General features: G+C 35.2%; 1 protein-coding gene across 18 annotated transcripts in view; it reads right to left on the reverse strand.

The window, feature by feature from the left end:
* Positions 1 to 18785, reverse strand: part of GPHN (gephyrin) — a 635492-nt gene that overhangs the window by 107849 nt on the left and 508858 nt on the right. For all 18 annotated transcript variants that reach the window (XM_086709482.1, XM_086709484.1, XM_086709476.1 and 15 more), the window contains one exon: positions 7227 to 7364. In XM_086709482.1, the coding sequence (XP_086565608.1) occupies positions 7227 to 7364 (138 nt within the window). The remainder of the gene's footprint in view (positions 1 to 7226; positions 7365 to 18785) is intronic.

Genomic DNA, 18785 nt, shown 5'->3' on the forward strand with positions numbered 1-18785 from the left:
TTTCCGTATATGATTTATCCTTAGTTTTCTGGAATTATTGTTGAATCTTCTCAGACATAAAAAAAATTTTTTTAGAGATGTTACAGTTTCAAATTGCTCCACAGATTCAACGGTTCTGAACATTTCTTAGGAATCATGGGCTCTCCTCTATGGGCTTCTATAATTGTAGGTGTCGGATAATTTTCACAGGCAAAATATTCAGGATTTCAGAGAATTGTGGAGGCCTTTCAGTCTCCCCTGCCCTAGTCCCCATACTTTTCCTACTCAGTGATCAGTGGATGAAATTCAATAGTTAGAGGTGCATCTACCTGAAATAAAAATGAACTATGAAGGTTCTGGATAGAAGATCAAATCAGCTACAACATTCCCTTAGGTTCAAACCTAATCCAGAGCAAGGCCCTAACTCTTTTCACATCTGTAACACTGAAAGAGATGAGGAAGCTGCAGAAGGAAAGTTTAAGCTAGCAGAGGTCAGCTAATGAGGTTTAAAGAAAGAAGCCATCTCTACAACATGAAAGTGCAAGGTAAGGCAGCAAGTGCTGATGTAGAAGCTGCAGCAAGTTCTCCAGAAGACCTAGCTAAGATAATTCATGAAGGTGGCTGCACCTAACAACATATTTTCAATGTAGACTAAACAGCCTTCTATTGGAAGGAGATGCCATCTAGGAGTTTCATAGTTAGAGAGGAGAGAGGTCAATGTCTGGCTTCAAAGTTTCAAAGGACAGGTCGACTCTTTTGTCAGGGAATAATGCAGCTGGTGACTTTAAGTTGAGGTCAATGCTCAGTAAGCATTAAAAAAATCCTAGGTCCGTTAAGAATTATGCTAAATCTACTCTGCCTGTGCTCTATTAATGGAACAACAAAGCCTGGATGACAGCACAGTGGTTTATAACATGGCATAATATGAATATTTTAAGCCCATTGTTATGAGCTACTGCTCAGAAAAAAAAGATTCCTTTCAAATATTACTGCTCACTGACAATGTACCTGGTCACCCAAGAGCTCTTATGGAGATGTATAATGAGATTAATGTTGTTTTAGGGACTGCTAACACAACATCCATTCTTCAGCCCATGGATCAAGGAGTAATTTTGATGTTCAAGTCTTATTATTTAAGAAATACATTTCGGGGCGCCTGGGTGGCGCACTCGGTTAAGCGTCCGACTTCAGCCAGGTCACGATCTCGCGGTCTGTGAGTTCGAGCCCCGCATCAGGCTCTGGGCTGATGGCTCAGAGCCTGGAGCCTGTTTCCGATTCTGTGTCTTCCTCTCTCTCTGCCCCTCCCCCGTTCATGCTGTGTCTCTCTCTGTCCCAAAAATAAATAAACGTTGAAAAAAAAAATTAAAAAAAAAAAAAAAGAAATACATTTCATAAGGCTATAGCTGCCATAGATAATGATTCCTCTGATGGATCTGGGCAAAGTTAATTGAAAACCTTCTGGAAAGGATTCGTCATTCTTAATACCATTAATAACATTTGTGATTCATGGGAAAAGGTCAAAGTATTAACATTAACAGGAGTTTGGAAGAAGTTGATTCCAAACCTCACGGATAACTTTGAGGGGTTTGAGACTTCAGTGGAAGAAGTAACTGCAGATGTGGTGGAAATAGCAGAACTAGAATCAGAAGGGGAATCTGGAAATGAGACTGATTTGTTGAGATCTTAAGATAAAACTGTAACTGATGAGGAATGCTTCTTATGCATGAGCAAAGAAAGTGCTTTTTTGAGATGGAGTCTACTCCTGGTGAAAATGCTGTGAATGTTGTTGAAATGACAACAAAAGATTTAGAATATTACCTAAACTTAGTTGATAAAGCAGTGCAACATTTGAGAGGATTGACTCCAGTTTTGAAAGAAATTCTACTGTGGGAAAAATGCTATCAAAGAGCATCATATGCTACAGCCAAATTGTTCATGAAAGGAAGAATCCATTGATGCAAAAAACTTCATTGTTGTCTTATTTTAAGAAATTGCCACAGCCACCATAACCTTCAGCAACCACCATCTTGATCAGTCAGTAGCCATCAACATCAAGATGAGACTAGCAAAAAGATTATGACTTGCTGAAAGCTCAGATGATGATTAGCATACTTCAGCAGTATTTTTTTTAAATTGAGAGAGAGAGAAAGTTGATTTTAAATTAGAGAGAGAACATGAGCAGGGGAGAGGGGCAGAAGGAGAAACGGGCAGAGAGAGAGATAGAGACAGAGATAGAGATAGATAGAGAGAGAGAATCTTATGTGGGGTTCAGTCCCATGACCCTAGGATCATGACATGAACAGAATCAAGAGTTGGACACTCAAAGGACTGAGACATCCAGGCACCCCAGCAGTATTAAAAAAATTTTTTTAATGTTTATTTATTTATGAGAGAGAGACAGAGCGTGAGCAGGGGAGGGGAAGAGAGTGAGAGAGAGAGAGAGAGAGAGAGAGAGAGAGAGAGAGATACAGAATCTGAAGCAGGCTCCAGGCTCTGAGCTGTCAGCACAGAACCCAATGTGGGGCTTGAAGTTGTGAACTGCGAGATCATGACCTGAGATGAAGTCAAATGCTTAATCAACTGAGCCACCCAGGTGCCCCCCAAGCAGTATTTTTTATTTAAGGTATGCACATTCCTCCAAAATGGATGAAATACCTAAATGTGAGATGGGAAACAATCAAAATCCTAGAGGAGAACACAGACAACAACCTCTTTGACATTGGCTGTAACAACTTCTTACTAGACATGTTTCTGGAGGCAAGGGAAACAAAAGCAAATATGAACTATTGGGACTTCATCAAGATAAAAAGTTTTGCACAGTGAAGGAAATAATCAACAAAACTAAAAGGCAACCAACTGAATGGGAGAAGATATTTGCAAATGATAGATCTGATGAAGGGTAACTATCCAGTATTTATAAAGAACTTATCAAACTGAACACCCAAGAAACAAATAATCCAGTTAAGAAATGGGAAGAAGATATGAATAGACATTTTTCCAAAGAAGACATACCAATGGCTAACGGACACATGAAAAAATGCTCAACAACACTTATCATCAGGGAAATACAAATCAAGACCATGATAAGATACCAACTCACACCTGTCAGAATGTCTAAAATTAACAACACAGGAAACAACAGATGTTGGCAAGGATGTGGAGGAAGGGGAACCCTCTTACACTGTTGGTAGGAATGCAAAGTGATGCAACCACTTTGGAAAACAGCATGGAGGTTCCTCAAAAAGTTAAAAATAGGGGGCGCCTGGGTGGCTCAGTTGGTTAAGTTTCCAACTCTTGATTTCGGCTCAGGTCATGATCTTATGGTTCATGGGTTTAAGCCCTGTGTTGCGCTTTGTGCTGAGAGTGCGGAGCCTGCTTGGAATCTTCTCTCTTCTTCTCTCTCTGCCCCTTCCCTGCTCATGCTCTCTATCACAATAAATAAATAAACTTCAAAAAAGGTCAAAAATAGAACTACCCAATGACACAGAAATTGCACTACTAGGTATTTACCCAAAGGATATAAATATACTGATTCGAAGGAGCACATGTACCCTGATGTTTATAGCAGCATTATCAATAATAGCCAAATTGTGGAAACACACACACAGAGGAATATTACTTAGCCATCAAAAAGAATGAAATCTTGCCATTTGCAATGATGTGCATGGAGATACAATGTATTATGTTAAGTGAAATAAGTAAGTCAGAAAATGACAAATACCATATGATTTCATTCATATGTGGAATTTAAAAAACAAAATAGATGAACATAGGGCAGTGGGAAAAGAGAGAGGGAGGCAAACCATAAAAGACTCTTAACTACAGATAAGAAATTGAGGGTTTCTTGAGGGAAGGTGGGCGGGGGTATGGGCTAGATGGGTGATGGATATTAAGGAGGGCACTGGTTGAGATGAGCACTGAGTATTATATGTAAGCGACAAATCACCAAACTGTACTCCTGAAACAAATATTATACTATATGTTAACTAAATTTTAAATAAAAACTTAAAAAAATGCAAGTACATTTGACATGCTATTGCACATTTAATAGAATTCATATAGCGTAGATAATTTTTTATATACAATGGAAAATTGAAAAATTCATTTTAATTTCTTGCTTTATTACAATATTCACTTTATTTTGTAGTGGTCTGGAACACCTGCAATATCTCTGAGGTATGTCTGTACTTTAGCATCAAATTGGAGAATGGAATGGAAGGATGCTAACTGGGTTAGGTGAGTCAATTACAATAACCTTGGATGTTAATAATAAAGACCTAATCTAAATCAACAGCAGTGGGGATGGAGAACAAGGGATGGATTCCAGAGGATGTAGAAGAAACATGGGGTAAAGAAAATAAGTTTAGTATTGGTCATATTATATTTATGAGCAGCAGGTATTCATTTGATGTACGAGTCTGGAGTTCAGGCAAGCTCTGGGAAGTGATCTAGACCTAGAAATCACATAATATGTGACACTCATTGGGTTATCCTAGGTAAATGTGTAAGATCTGAAAAGGGTCAAAGACAAAAACTCCAAAGAACGTTTATATTTAAGGAATTGAAAAGGGAAGGCAAGCCTGTAAGAGCCAATAAAAGAGACAAGTACCACATTATTTATCTGTCTCTCTCCCATACTACAGTGAGATCCATGGGGCAGGAGTTTTGTTTTATTTATCTTTGTATATCCAGGACCTAACATAGAACCTGACATTTAGCAGATGTTTAGTAAATATATGTTGAACAAACTGAATATGTTTCTATATATAGTATTGTTGTTTAAACACCTAACTAAAATGCCTAGGAGGTTTAATTACAATGCTCTTTTGCATTAAAAATTGAGTTTGATCCAACTCAAAGGTTGAATGCAAACCTCACTATTATTTTTTATCATCATGGTTGGAAACACTTGACAAGGAAGTTAACCATCCATGAAGAGTCTGCTTCCTTATGAGTGACAACTGATTTAATGTATAAATGAAGAGGAAACAAGCACATGAAGGGAAAGAGAATCCATGAAACAGCATTTTTTTTCCTAAAAGAAAAATAAAAATGGGTCATTTTCAGTTCTGTTTTCTTCTTAGAATGATTAGAATTTGTTTAAATGTAACTTGGCATACACAGTGAGATTATCCTAAGGAGTGATGTTAAGGGAAACTCTCCTAAAATTATAACAAGCCAGTGATGGTTAACTTATTTTTATAATAGGTAAAGTATTAAACTTTTTTCCAGCTTAAGTTTATATTTACATTTTCTGAAAATGTCTTCATGTTGATATAAAAATATCTGAATATTTTGCTTTTAATAATATAAAGAAACCTATTTCACTAAAATTGATTTCTGAAATCATAGAGCTAGTTGTTAATGTTGCACTCTAGACAGTTTTTAAGTCTTTACTTCCTTTAATGAGTAAAACAGAAATAAAAGAAAAGGTCTCAGCCTGATGATATACACATATTTAAAAGAACGAAAGTCAAAGATTATAACTATATAAAAATAACTTTTGTTGAAGTAGGGTCAAGGACCAAGGAGACAGAATTGGGCACTTAGTATTTCACTAGTTTTAAGCCTTTTTCCTCAAGTTTTAATTTAAATTCTAGTTAAAATATACGGTAAAATTGGTTTCAAGTGTAGAATTTAGTGATTCATCACTTACATATAACACCCAATGCTCATCACAAGTGCCTTCCTTAATATCCCTCACCCATTTGGCCCATTCCTCCATCCACCTCTTTCCATCAACCCTCAGTTTGTTCTCTATAGTTAAGAGTCTCTTATGGTTTGCCTCCTTATCTCTCTTTCTCTCTCTCTTTTCCTTCCCCTATGTTCACCTGTTTCGTTTCTTATCTGGTTGGCTCAGTTGAAAGAGTATGTGACTCTTGATCTCAGGGTCATGAGTTTGAGCCCCACGTGTGGTGTAGAGATTACTGAAAAAAAAACCAAACCTGACTGTTCTTTTTATTAATTTTTTTTTAATGTTTATTTATTTTTGAGAGAGAGAGTGAGACAGATCATGAGCAGGGGAGGGCCAGAGAGAGAGGGAAACACAGGATCTGAAGCAGGCTCCAGGCTCTGAGCTGTCAGCACAGAGCCTGATGTGGGGCTCGAACCACAAACCGTGAAATCATGACCTGAGCCGAAGTCAGACGCTTAACCGATTGAGCCCTGAAAAGCTGACCTTTTTTAAAAAAAGTTTTATTTATTGAAGTACTCTATACCCTACATGGGGTTTGAACTAATGACCCCGGGATCAAGAGTCACATGCTCTCCCAAGTGAGGTAGGTGCTCCACAGACCTTTTAATTTAAACAGAATTTTTAATGTTTTCTATCATTTTTTATATTTTAATACTGAAAGAAGAGCACTATCATGTAGTAAAAAGATGAATTTAAGTCTTGAACTTTAGTCCTATTCCTTTTCTGCTGGTCTGAATCTGAGTGTCCTTGCAGAAAAATTATGGTGTTTGTATAGATGCTCTCTAATGTTCATTGAAGTTTGAATATTTTATGATCTATGAATGAAGTCCTTTATTTGTAAAATCAATCCTTTTGTGTTTATCTGCATAACAAAAACAATTAAGAAACTGTATTTTATTCAAATTGCACTAAAACTTCTATCTGAATATTTAGAAAGGGAAATGGTTGATTAAAAACTGAAAACACTGGGGAATACTACCTTTTCGTTGTCTTTTCACAGGCTGGTCTCTATGTGCTATTAAACTAAGAGCTTATATGCTCTCATTGAAAATGAGAAGATGGATGAAGCAGAAAAACTGAGGTCAGACTGGTTGTTCAGTGATCCATGAATGAATTAATATATTTTTTATATTTTACATTTAAAAACATGTTTTCCACAAAAGAAAACACGGTTAGGAGACACATTTATTATCTCTCATTTCTGACAGAAGGACATCAGGCAGACTCAGAGTTAACTATTTTCCTCACTCAGTGCTGATAACTGTTTCTTTAATTTAGAGTATTGGTATTTTGACAAACAGGGTAAACATAGTTGATTGTTTTCCTTCTTTTTTAATGAAAAGGAAGTTTTATGGGTGGTTTACTCTGTATACCATTAATATTGATCTTAGAGTTGACGAGAAATACGAAGCAAAAAAGCAAAAAGAATGATGATAGTAATTGTGATAATGGTTAATAACCTTTCTCTTTCAGGAAAACCATGAATTAACATTATATGAATCTTACTTGGAAAAAAATGAAAAGAAAAGGCAATGGGCGAATATAACAGTACCTCGGTAGTTGATGATTTCTGTCCCAAGCACCGGAGTCATCTCCAGGACTGTGATGAAGGCTTTGTCCATAGATGTTAGAGGAAAAGGAGACATGCGGTGTCTTCTAGCCACCTTGGTGATATCGACAGCACTGTGACCTAAACAGGAAGATAATTAACTAAGACTATGATGCTGAAACACTGATTAAAAAGTGGAAATGTCTTATAAGTATCATCAGTTCTCATTTTCATGTCTGTAAATGAAGATTACAAGGTGAGAAATTTTCTCCTGCTTCCAAAATATAGCCTGCTTTGGTGGAACATTAAATCAAGTCAGCAATGTTACATTATTTGTCAAAACTTGGTGAAATTTAATGATGTTACTGCATAATCCTTTTGAGTGCTTACTATGCATTGTGGCACTGTTCTAATTAATCTTCACAACAATCTTATGGGGAGCCATTATTATCTTTATTTACAGATGAGGATAAAGAGGTTTACATATCTTGGCCTAAATCACAGACCTAGCAACAAGCAGAGCCAGAATTCAAACCCAGGAAGTCTGGCTTCAGAGTCTATGTCCTTAACCACACACCAAACACTGAATTAATTAATGAGCTAGTTAGTAAAATGAAATACTCAAACTCAAATTTATTTAGGATTTCATAGGAAATTTTATATTTTCAGAAAAGTCACAGAAAAAGATTATTTTTTAGCTACTCACTCCTTATTCACTCCCCTTCATGGCATTAATATCACCTACACACCAAAACTCCTCATTTATATCTCCAATCCTAACCTCTACCTTCAACTCTAGATTTATATGTCATCCAAACAGCTGGTGGATAAGAGTGTAAATCATCCAACATGCACTTGGATGTGTAACAGGCAATTCAAAGCTAACATGTCCAAAATGAAACTCTTGATTACCCACCCTTCTATTTTATCCTTACAATGTCTTATTCTCTTGCTATTTCCATCTCAGAAAATAGCAACTCCATTCTTCCAGTTACTAATCCCAAACCTTTTCATCAGAACCAAATCTAAACTACTGTTGAAATATATCTAGAATCTGACCATTACTTACCATCGCCATAATTACTACAATAGTTGAAACCATCACTTATTTCCTGGGAAATTGAATAGCCCCCTAACTGGCCTCCCTGCTTCTATCCTTGTTCCACTATAATGTATTCTCCACACAGTAGTTATAGTGATCCTTTTACATTTTAAATTGGATGGTTCTAATCTCTGCTCATAACTCTCCAACGACTTTCCACTTCACTCAGAATAAAATCTTTGCTATGGCCTATGGAGCCCAACATATTATGGCCTCCACTGTCTTCAACTCCTGTCATTTCTTCTCTTGATCACTGTGCTGTAGCCATAGTGATTCCTTGCTTGTCCTTGAGAATGTAAAATACATCTTTCCTCAGGGTCTTTGCACTTGCTGTTTTGTCTACTTGGACATTCTTCCGCAGATATTATGGCTCCATCCATCCTTTGTTTATTTCAGGTCATCAGAGAGGCCTTTGTGAAATGCCCTATATAGAATATTACCTACCATCACTTTCTATTCTTTTTACCCCACTTTACTTTTCCTCGTGTGTGTGTATATATACACACATATATATATTCATATCCACATATCTATAATTTGTATCATATATACACTTATATTTATTTTTTTATAGCTTTATCTATGTAGAACGTAAGCTCCATTGCCTTTTTTGTTAACTGTTGTTATCTCCAATATCTAGAAGAGTATTTGGGACATACTCAACAATAAAAATAAATATTTGTTAAATCAATGAATCATTTAATGACAAAAAGGGACTTCTTAGATCACTATATCTTCATGCGTAAATAGCTTGGCCTTTCTTTAGAACCCTAACGGTATATAGCCCAGATGGTAAACAGAAAAGGAGTAGCTACAAACACAGTTGCTTGGCTATCCTGTCTGCTATCTACAACTCCATTCTTCCTTAGCCACTCTGCAGCTGAGAGTGACCATATGACATAATTCTGGTCAGTAAGATGTTGAAAGCTGGGGGCAGGCTTCCTATGGTGAATAAAAAGATAAAGAGACAAAGCTTTAAGAGGAGAAAGCTTTTGCCCTTCTTTCTTCTTTCTGCTTGGAACATGGCCAGATACCGGGACTTGGCATAGCCATTTTTTAACCATGAGGATGGAAACGCACACAGTAAGAATGGAAACCTGAGAAGAAAAAAGAGCCTGCATCTCTGATGACAATATTGAGCTGCTGAACAAGCCCTGAACTATCTGCCTTCAGGCTTTTGATATTCAAGACAAATAAGCTTTTATTTCTTTAATCTACTTTATAATGACTGTATATATTCCTTAGTAGTAAGTTTCTACTCATTGTAATTTATTAAGTTTAATACTCCTACCCCAACCCCAGAAGCTGCTTCAGACGTCTTCACTGAATTAACTTAAAGGTACTGCCTCAAAGAGTTTCCATTCTAAGATATGATATTGTACAAGTACTCAAAGAAAAAGACCTATATAGATGCTTATACTTATGACATTTCTCTCCCATGGGTAATCATAAAATTACAAAATTTTCAAAGCTTGAAGGACCTTAGAGATTTAGTGCTAAACATGAATAACATTGTCTACTCAAAATTTAAGTAGGTGAACACTAACAAAGGATAATGTATGATATGATTTATCATTTACTTACAACAGAAACATAAATTTATTACTCATTTTCACTGAAGTCTCAACCTTGCAATTACATATCATAAAAGCATATTGTCACAACCAGTGTAATTGGAGAAGAGGACAGAACTAGGTCTTTCTGTTTTTTATTCAGGTTTATAGGTCTCAAGTCTGATATTTTCTAAAATATATTTTACTTTCTATACGGTGCAAATTGTGTCTAACCTTATAAAAGTTATCCTCTTAAAATGTTTAGTTTCTGAGGAGAAAACTGTACTTTTTAACTGTACAGTTTATTTCTTGCATATGCTTTGTAATAGAATTTTTCTTATTAGAAAGTTAGTTTGATTATCAGTGATATACACACCCATTCAACAAATATTTATTGAATGCATTTTATGAGCCAGGTATGTTAGGGAATTGGGATACATAGAGTGGCATATACTCTGCCATGAGGAACATTATAGCTCAGCAGAATTGGTAGTTTTCTGTCTCTCTTTAATTGAAAATGGCAGTGTAGATATCTACCAGCCTAAAAAACCTTTCCCAAAATCTTTAAAATAATTTTGTATCTTATTTGTATATTTTTTAAGGGTACCTATCACTCTCCATCTTATATTATAGACATTTAAACATTTGTCTTAGTTACATTAGTCAATTGTAAACTCCTTGAAGGTATACCCTGTATGTTACTAAATTTGTGGTTTGTTTCCATTTTTTAAAGAAACATAATTTTAACTATTTTCTGATGTTGACAGCAGTGACTTGCAAGAAACTTCAAAGTGAAAGCTTCAGAAAATTTAAGAATAGTTATCTCTGACTTCTCTTATTTTGCAAGTTACAATCCCAAAGCACTTATATTTGTCCTGGGCCATTGAAGAACTAAATCACACAGGAAAAAGAATCAAGAACTGCTTTCCTCCACATTCTAATACTCTTCTTGATTCTGAGCCCAGCACAGAAATCTGATGGAAGAAAAAAAAGTATGTACTTTTATCTCTTGAAGGTCAGATGGGTTATATAGTCTGGTAGCCAAATTTCATCGAATGGTCCATAAATTCGGCAGAAGTAGGAAAGGAAGGAAAGAATAATTTTTTGTTAAAGTAAGAAGGTTATAATAAAAGGCAGCTTGAGTTTTGGATAAAGAAAATACCCAAAAATTGAGAGAAAATTTGGATAGAGTTTTTCCTATAAAACAAAAATAAAATATTTCATAGCCACAAATACATTCTGATAGCTTCATTACAAATAAATACCAGTGGTCACAAAGAGAATCTGTGAGGGCATCAGCTCCATTCAACTCATGTATGCTACAAAACTAACATGCAAAAATACGTGTCCTATAGAGAAGATTATAGTGTTCAAGGGAATATCTATTTAACTTATAAATGTATGGTTATCACTGATAATTGGTAGGCAGCATGGCTATTTTGACAAAAATAAACTACTAAGTGCTGTAGGATATGGGATCTTTATATGGGAGTGGGGCAAGGATAGGGAAATGAAATCTAGACATCCCCTCCACTAGTAGCTGTCTGAACTGAGCAGAGAATAACAGGTTGAATTACTATAACATCTAAATTGATAGCATTCTTCTGCAATGGGCTTAATTTTCTCAAGTAGACTTATAAGATTAAAGCAATTCTAAATTGGCAAAGATTGACCACCTTAAGGTTTCCCTTATAAATCTAGGTTTCTATAAGTGAAACTTAACTCGTCTCTCTTATATTTTCTAGTGCTTAAGTCCAGTCATGGGGTTGACTTTGAAAGTAAAAGTCCTCAAAATGTTACTGGGATTTCCTGTCTTCTATGCAGCAAGACTACATAACACAGACAGTGTAAAAACAGTATGGGTTCATTCAGGATTGCCGTCATCAAAGATATGTTTAAATACTAATTGCAATGTCTATTATGTATGAGGCCTTCAAAATGGCACAGAAAGTACAAATGGATTCCTTTCTACTGAGTAGAGTAACTGAAGATCTTTGTCATGTAGCAGTAACCGTTTTCTTATAGCATGGCTATCTTGAAATGAAGCTATACCAATTTTATACCAATGAAATTATTTTTCCCACTTCAAATGCATTATTTTTAATGTGACAATTCTTAATATACAATGTTTCATCCTGGTTTGAAAATACTTCTTTAAATTAGAAGTAAATGATGAAAAGATGTTTTCAAATGATAGAATATAACAGAAAAAAGGTATTTATGAAGGTTCTTCTTGATTAAATTAAAATCTTCAAGAGGAAACTTTATCCCTCAAGACAAAAATAAAAGAGTTCCCCAAACTGCCTAAAGTATAAATCATTATTCATTCTTTGGATATACAGAAAATCTCAAGGAATAGATTTGTTCTGCCCTATTAATAACACTGCCTTTATTTATCATAGTACTTGCAGCTTGAATTCATTATTTTTCTACTTTCTGGAGCTTTCAGAGAAGCAAACCACCTAAAATAATAAATATCTTTCCTAGGAAACCTAAAGAGTGAAAATGATAGTTTGTTCAGGTTAAATAGCTAGGACCTTTGGTAATTTGAGGAATTTGAAGTTTAGATATGTAAGCATTTACTCTTTCATATATCTCTCTCTCTTAAATTAACAGAGATCAAGTTCAAAGCCCAAGGAAGCACTGGCGATGGTAGAATTCATAGGCTTAAAATGATATAGCATTTTGTATATCTGAAAATAATTTCTCATACTTTCTTCAATTTAATAGTCTTAAACATCTTTCTACTTATTTATCCAGATAATGAGCCTCATAGCATTTCTGACAAAATCTAGAAAACATGGCTGAAAGGATTGTGTTATTTTCTAGGGCAATATAAGAAATATTAAAAGAAAATACTCCTGGGATTTCTATGCATCAAGATTATGAAACAGGGAAATGTTTGCTCTTTAATCTCTATCTATGGTTCACTATCACCCACAGGATAAAATCAAATTCCTTAGAATGGTATACAAAGTGCTTCCTGGCTTCCTTTTCAGTCTCATCATTCATTCACTACTTCATTAGGAAATTGATGATATTGCAGATATTGGAATATACCACACTATTTCATATTTTCCTGCCTTAGCATATGATGTTCGTTCTGCCTAGAATGCATTTTCTCTTCTCTTGTTTTCCTAAGAAATTATTATTCTTCCTTCACAACTCTCTTCAGTAAGGAAGTAATCAAATAATGATGGAACATGTCAAAAGGATCTTGCAGTCAACTGGAAGAGACTCTCTTTGGCCAAAACTGGGACAATTTAAGCATCAAAGTAGATTAGGATAGTAACAGATTACATAACCCCTTTAATAAAATAAAAATAAGATTCTATGAACAAACACTAATATAAATAAATAATGAAATAAAATTATTTCTTACAACAGAATGCTAACTGATAAATGAAGAAATTTTGGAATTAGAAAGTCAACACTTGGCAACTATCATAGCAAGAATTGGTTCAGGTTAAAATCATCAACGGATAGTAAAACTGAAGGTAAAAATCTGAAGAAAAACAATGAATTTATATAATTTCACTATATAACCCCACAAGATTCTACTAACTACAAAGTAAAATAGTTTTGTAGTGGAAAAACCTGGAAGACAGCATCTTAACCAAGTGATCAAAATTAATATTACCATTAATGGAACAAAATGATATCATGAACCTCTTGATATGGTGCATGGAGAAGGGTACACAACATCACATATAAGCTATTTCTATCAAAAATGCTTAATCTGAATCAGACCATCAAGAAACATCCAAAAAGTCTAAATTTGAGGAACATTTTACAAAATAATGACCTATACTCTTGAAAAATGTTAAGGTCATGGAAAAAAAAAAAAAAAAAAAAAAAGAGGAATTGCTCCAGATAAAGGAGCCTAAAGGCACATAGTAGCTAAAAGTAATGCATGATTCTGGATTGGATCCCAGATCAGAAGAAAATGTTTTTTTCCTTTTGCTATCAAGAACATTATTAGAAAAATTTGCAAAATGTAATTTGAATAAGGTTACATAACAGCATTGTGGCAAGGTTCATTTCCTGATTTTGATAATTGCACTGTGGTTATGTAAGAGAATTTTTTTTCTTTCTTTTCTCCTTTTTTAATTTATAAAGGAAATATATATTTGAAGTATTAGGGATAAAGAGGCATCATGCTTGTAATTTACTCACAAGCAATTCCAGAAAAAAAAATTAATATATAGAGAGAAATGATAAAGCAAATGTGGCAAAATGCTAACATTGGGAGACTTTGGGTGAAAGATATACAAGAATTCTTTGTACTATTTTGGCAACTTTTCTGAAGTTTGAAATTATTTCAAAAAAAAAAAAACTTTTTCAATAGTCTCTCCTTTGTGAAGCAACACATAACCATTCCATGTTTTCTTCCTGCACTGAGGCACTATTAAATGCTCTTAGGATTCTCATTACCTACTATATTAACTACATATCTCACAGTAATTATACTTATTTATATACAAGTCTATTTTCTTAACTAGATTTTCAGCTCTTTGAGAAAGGAAAATGTATCTTAATGTTAAAGCTCAAGGATGCTGTGCACACAGTGGTCACGTAGAACATTTTTGTTGAACGAGTTCCTAAAGGCTTGATTTTAATCACTAGACTATACAGCTTGACAAAGAATATGGGCTGAGAGATAAACACTACATGTAATTTCAAACATTATTCTGGTCAGTAATTTCAATGTTCTGTTTACTAGAATTGTCTATTTAAAAAAATGATTGCAGGGGCACCGGGGTGGCTTAGTTCGTTAAGCATCTGACTTTTGGTTTCATCTCAGGTCATGATCTCACGGTTTTGTGGGTTTAAGCTCCATATCAGGCTCTATGCTGGCAGTGCGGAGCTTGCTTGGGATTCTCTCTCTCTCCATCTCTCTCTGCCCCTCCCTCATTTGTGCTATCTCTGTCTTTCTCAAATAAATAAATAAACTTAAAAAAATGGTTGCAAACATTAAAAAAAATTTTTTTAAGTTTGAGAGAGAGAGAGAGAGAGAGAGAGAGAGAGACAAGAGAATCCCAAGCAGGCTCTGTGCTCTCAGTGCAGAGGACACCCATGTGGGGCTTGATTTCATGAACTGTGAGATCATGACCTGAGTCAAAATCAAGAGTCTGACACTTAACCAACTGAGTTACCCAGGCACCCCCACACATTTTTTAATAATAGGCTGAAACTGGGTTTTTCTTCTCTTTACCTTTTTGTTTAAAAGTGGTAAAAGGCTCAATGCTGTAGGGAAATGAAAAAGGAGAATAAAAAAATATTTTACCTGTGGTCAAGTAGTCAGGGAAATGGAAAATTAGCTTTGTTCAGTGTACTACCTAAATAATTAACCCTTATAGGTGATTTTTAGATCAGGAGGTTTATCTATGGAAAAATTATAAGGCCAAAAGGAGGAAAAATTATTTATTTCCCATGATCAGGTATAAACTGTCTTTATAACTGTCTTCCTTTGGCTCTTTTTTTTTTTTTAATTTGTCACATACAAATAAGTTAAATAGATATTAAAAGTAAACAGATAAACTTAGCTGAATGTACAGGCGAAAAAGAGATGAAATGAAAAAAATGGTATTAGAAGATATAATGATAAAATAGATTAGCTAAAGCAACATGAAAAAAGGATAAAATCATTTTTTTTTTTAAATTTTTTTTTCAACGTTTATTTATTTTTGGGACAGAGAGAGACAGAGCATGAACGGGGGAGGGGCAGAGAGAGAGGGAGACACAGAATCGGAAACAGGCTCCAGGCTCTGAACCATCAGCCCAGAGCCCGACGCGGGGCTCGAACTCACGGACCGCGAGATCGTGACCTGGCTGAAGTCGGACGCTTAACCGACTGCGCCACCCAGGCGCCCCGATAAAATCATTTTTAAAAAAACTGTAAGTATGAGTCAAGTGTTAACACACCCAACAAAGGCAAGTAAAGTCTTTTGAGTTGAGGTGGCTGCAAATGATCAACAGGAATTTTCCATTGTAGTGTTCCTAAGGACTGGGGGCTCTTGAGAAAGGACTCAAATCATGATCCTTAGGTTCCTGCCCTTACTAGCAGTACTAGTGGTGTATATACATTAAAAATTGTAGGTCCTGATTATAGCTACTATGGCAAAAGACCAGCTTTCAGATACAATCTTTCCCTTTCCTGCACCCCTGTTTCATCACCTTTCTCTTCTTTGCTTACACAATTAGTAATTACCCTTTGCTTTGCTGTCATTCTGGTTCAGGAATACAAACCTCAGAGCTTGTATATTATTTGGTTTGAAATCCCTTGGTTCATTCTTGTCCTGCTGTTTGATTTCTGGCTTTGTGCCCTTTTGGGTCTCTGAACTCCAGCTTGCTTTATTAGGCTGCTAGGATCCCCTTTTTAAACCTAAATAGCCAAAAAGCTGAGAATTCTCTTATTCCCCAAAGTAAGAGGCTGTCAGGATATAATTTCAGAGTTATAAATATATGTATGTATATGTGTGTGTGTGCACATATATGTGTATGTATGTGTGTTGCATGTGGCAAACAGAACACCACAATGACCATAGGTGCATATTGATGCAGGCTCCAAGATCTCTGAGAAAACTTGAGATCGTAAGGTTAAAAATAACCTGAAAGGACTTGAGTGAATTGCCTTTGGGAAATGTGGTCTGTTCTTTAGTACGCAGATAGGGATGTTCCTGAAAGGAAGCCAGCTGTATATAGCACAGTGCATTCACTCCCTTCTTTGACTTTGCTTCTGTCGTGAAGACTCTTATTGGAACATAGGTATCTGCAAGACTGCTCTTGTATGCAAGATATGTATGATAGCTGAATCGGATGTACATTGTTGACATGCTTTGTTAAGCTTCTGTTGTTAATCATTGCTGACCTGTTTTTCCTGAAAATGTATATAAGAAAATGTACAATAAACCTCAGTACCTCAGGCTGTTGGCTCGGGGTCTCCTGTGCCTCACTACACTGTGGTCTCTTTTTCTCAGTTCCTTCACTGCCCTAGGTCCATGGGCCATTTGAGGGCCACATGTGTGTATGTATGTATGTGTGTATATATATATAAATTTAAATATATATTTGTTAGTTTCCATTTAGAATGTTTTCATAAATGCCACTAGTATTAAAATGCAAAATTAGGGGTGCCTGGGTGGCTCAGTCGGTTAAGCATCTGACTTCGGCTCAGGTCATTGATCTCATGGTTTGGGAGTTCCAGCCCTGCATCAGGCTATCTGCTGTCAGGGCAGAGCCTGCTTTGGGTCCTCTGTCTCCCTCTCTCTCTGCCCTTCCCCTGCTTGTGCTCTCTCTCCTTCTCAAAAATAAACAAACATTTAAAAAAAATGCAAAATTAGAATTGTTTTCTTCAGTAGGTTAAACATTCTTTAGACAATGGTAGAGAAGAAGAATTTTTCTTTAGAAATCACAGCTATTATATCTCTAAAAGTGGAGTCTAACAAGTACCTTTTAAAGCCTTTTTCTAAGCATTAACTAACTAGTCTCTATAATGCTCTGGGAAAAAGAACCAAGAGAAGTTCAGAGTCATTTTTGTAGCCAGAGGAGTTTTACCAGCTCATAAAAGCCACATTTCCCTTAGTGAATCTTCTCTACATGGTGTTGTTTCTCATATTATTAGGTGTGAGCACATAAGGCTACAACTTCCAGAATACCTATTCTATTTATTAATTTCAATGACAGACTAATAAAAAAGTAAATTTTGGCTAACATCTTTTGTAAGAAGTAGACATTACTCAATGTGATCGTTAGGCATGTGGTAGATGTCAATTTGTATAGTTGAGAAAGAAAATCTTAGAACAGGTGATCACAGAGGCAAATATGAAGAGTCAGTGTCACTGGTGAAAATAGAAATAGTTTTTAAGGTATTTTGTACATAAGCAGAAATTATATAGTTTATTCTAAATTTATTGGGCACTTGATATTGTCCTCATCTTTCCATAGGCCTAAAAAAGGAGTTAATTCACAACTAATTCTGCTGATACAAGGGCTATAGTTTTTTTAAAAAAGTATAAATTACAGTACAATTATAACTGTGAATTACTATACAACCCAATTAATATACAATCCAATGTGTATACTGGAAGAAAATAAAATAATTATATGTTAGTAGTAGTTATCTTTAAGTAGTAGGATGAGACTGATTTTTTTCCCTACTTTTTTGTATTATTCAGATTCTTGAGAATAATCTTACATCGCTTAAAAATATTTAATAAATGCTTTTAAATTTGAAATAATTATTTTCTTAGCCAAACCTAGCCAATATCTTCCAAAGTCATGGTCCAAATTCTGGGGTTCTAGGGAAATTTCTCAACATCATTTAATTGTATTTTTAACCATCAAAAAATCTTCCTACATGTATATCTGAAACTAATAAAACACTGTATATTAACTATACTGGAATTAAAATAAAGACTTAAAAAAAAGCTTCCTACTGCTGTAGGGTAACAGTTCAGATGACCTAGAGTAATTCTAGGCCTTTCATGATTTGTCCTTTCTCTTCAACTTCATCTCTCTTTGCTCTTACATATACTAGCAACAGCAAACTTAATTAATTTCTAGTACACAGCATGATTTTCTTCTGACACATCTGTCTCAACTGCTCTTCTCCTTCCAGTCCAACTAGCAAACACATACTTATTTGTTAAGACTATGAAGATAAAGTATGGGTCATATCAATATAAAATCTTGTAATTCACATATTGCCCAAGTTAAAAATTGGGGGTCATTTTTTACTTCCTTACCTGCCACATGTAGTTCCCAATCCTGTCAATTGTGATTCCTTAGTGTTTCAAAAAATCCTGTATTATTTTTTCTATTTCTATTGCTCCAGCTTTAATTCAAGCTCTCATCAGATTCCTGCTTCTGATCTCACCCGGAATCAATCCATTCTTCACATAGTGG

The sequence above is a fragment of the Puma concolor genome, chromosome B3 (assembly GCF_028749965.1).
Source record: "Puma concolor isolate L17-30 chromosome B3, mPumCon1.1.hap2, whole genome shotgun sequence".
Lineage (NCBI taxonomy): Eukaryota > Metazoa > Chordata > Mammalia > Carnivora > Felidae > Puma > Puma concolor.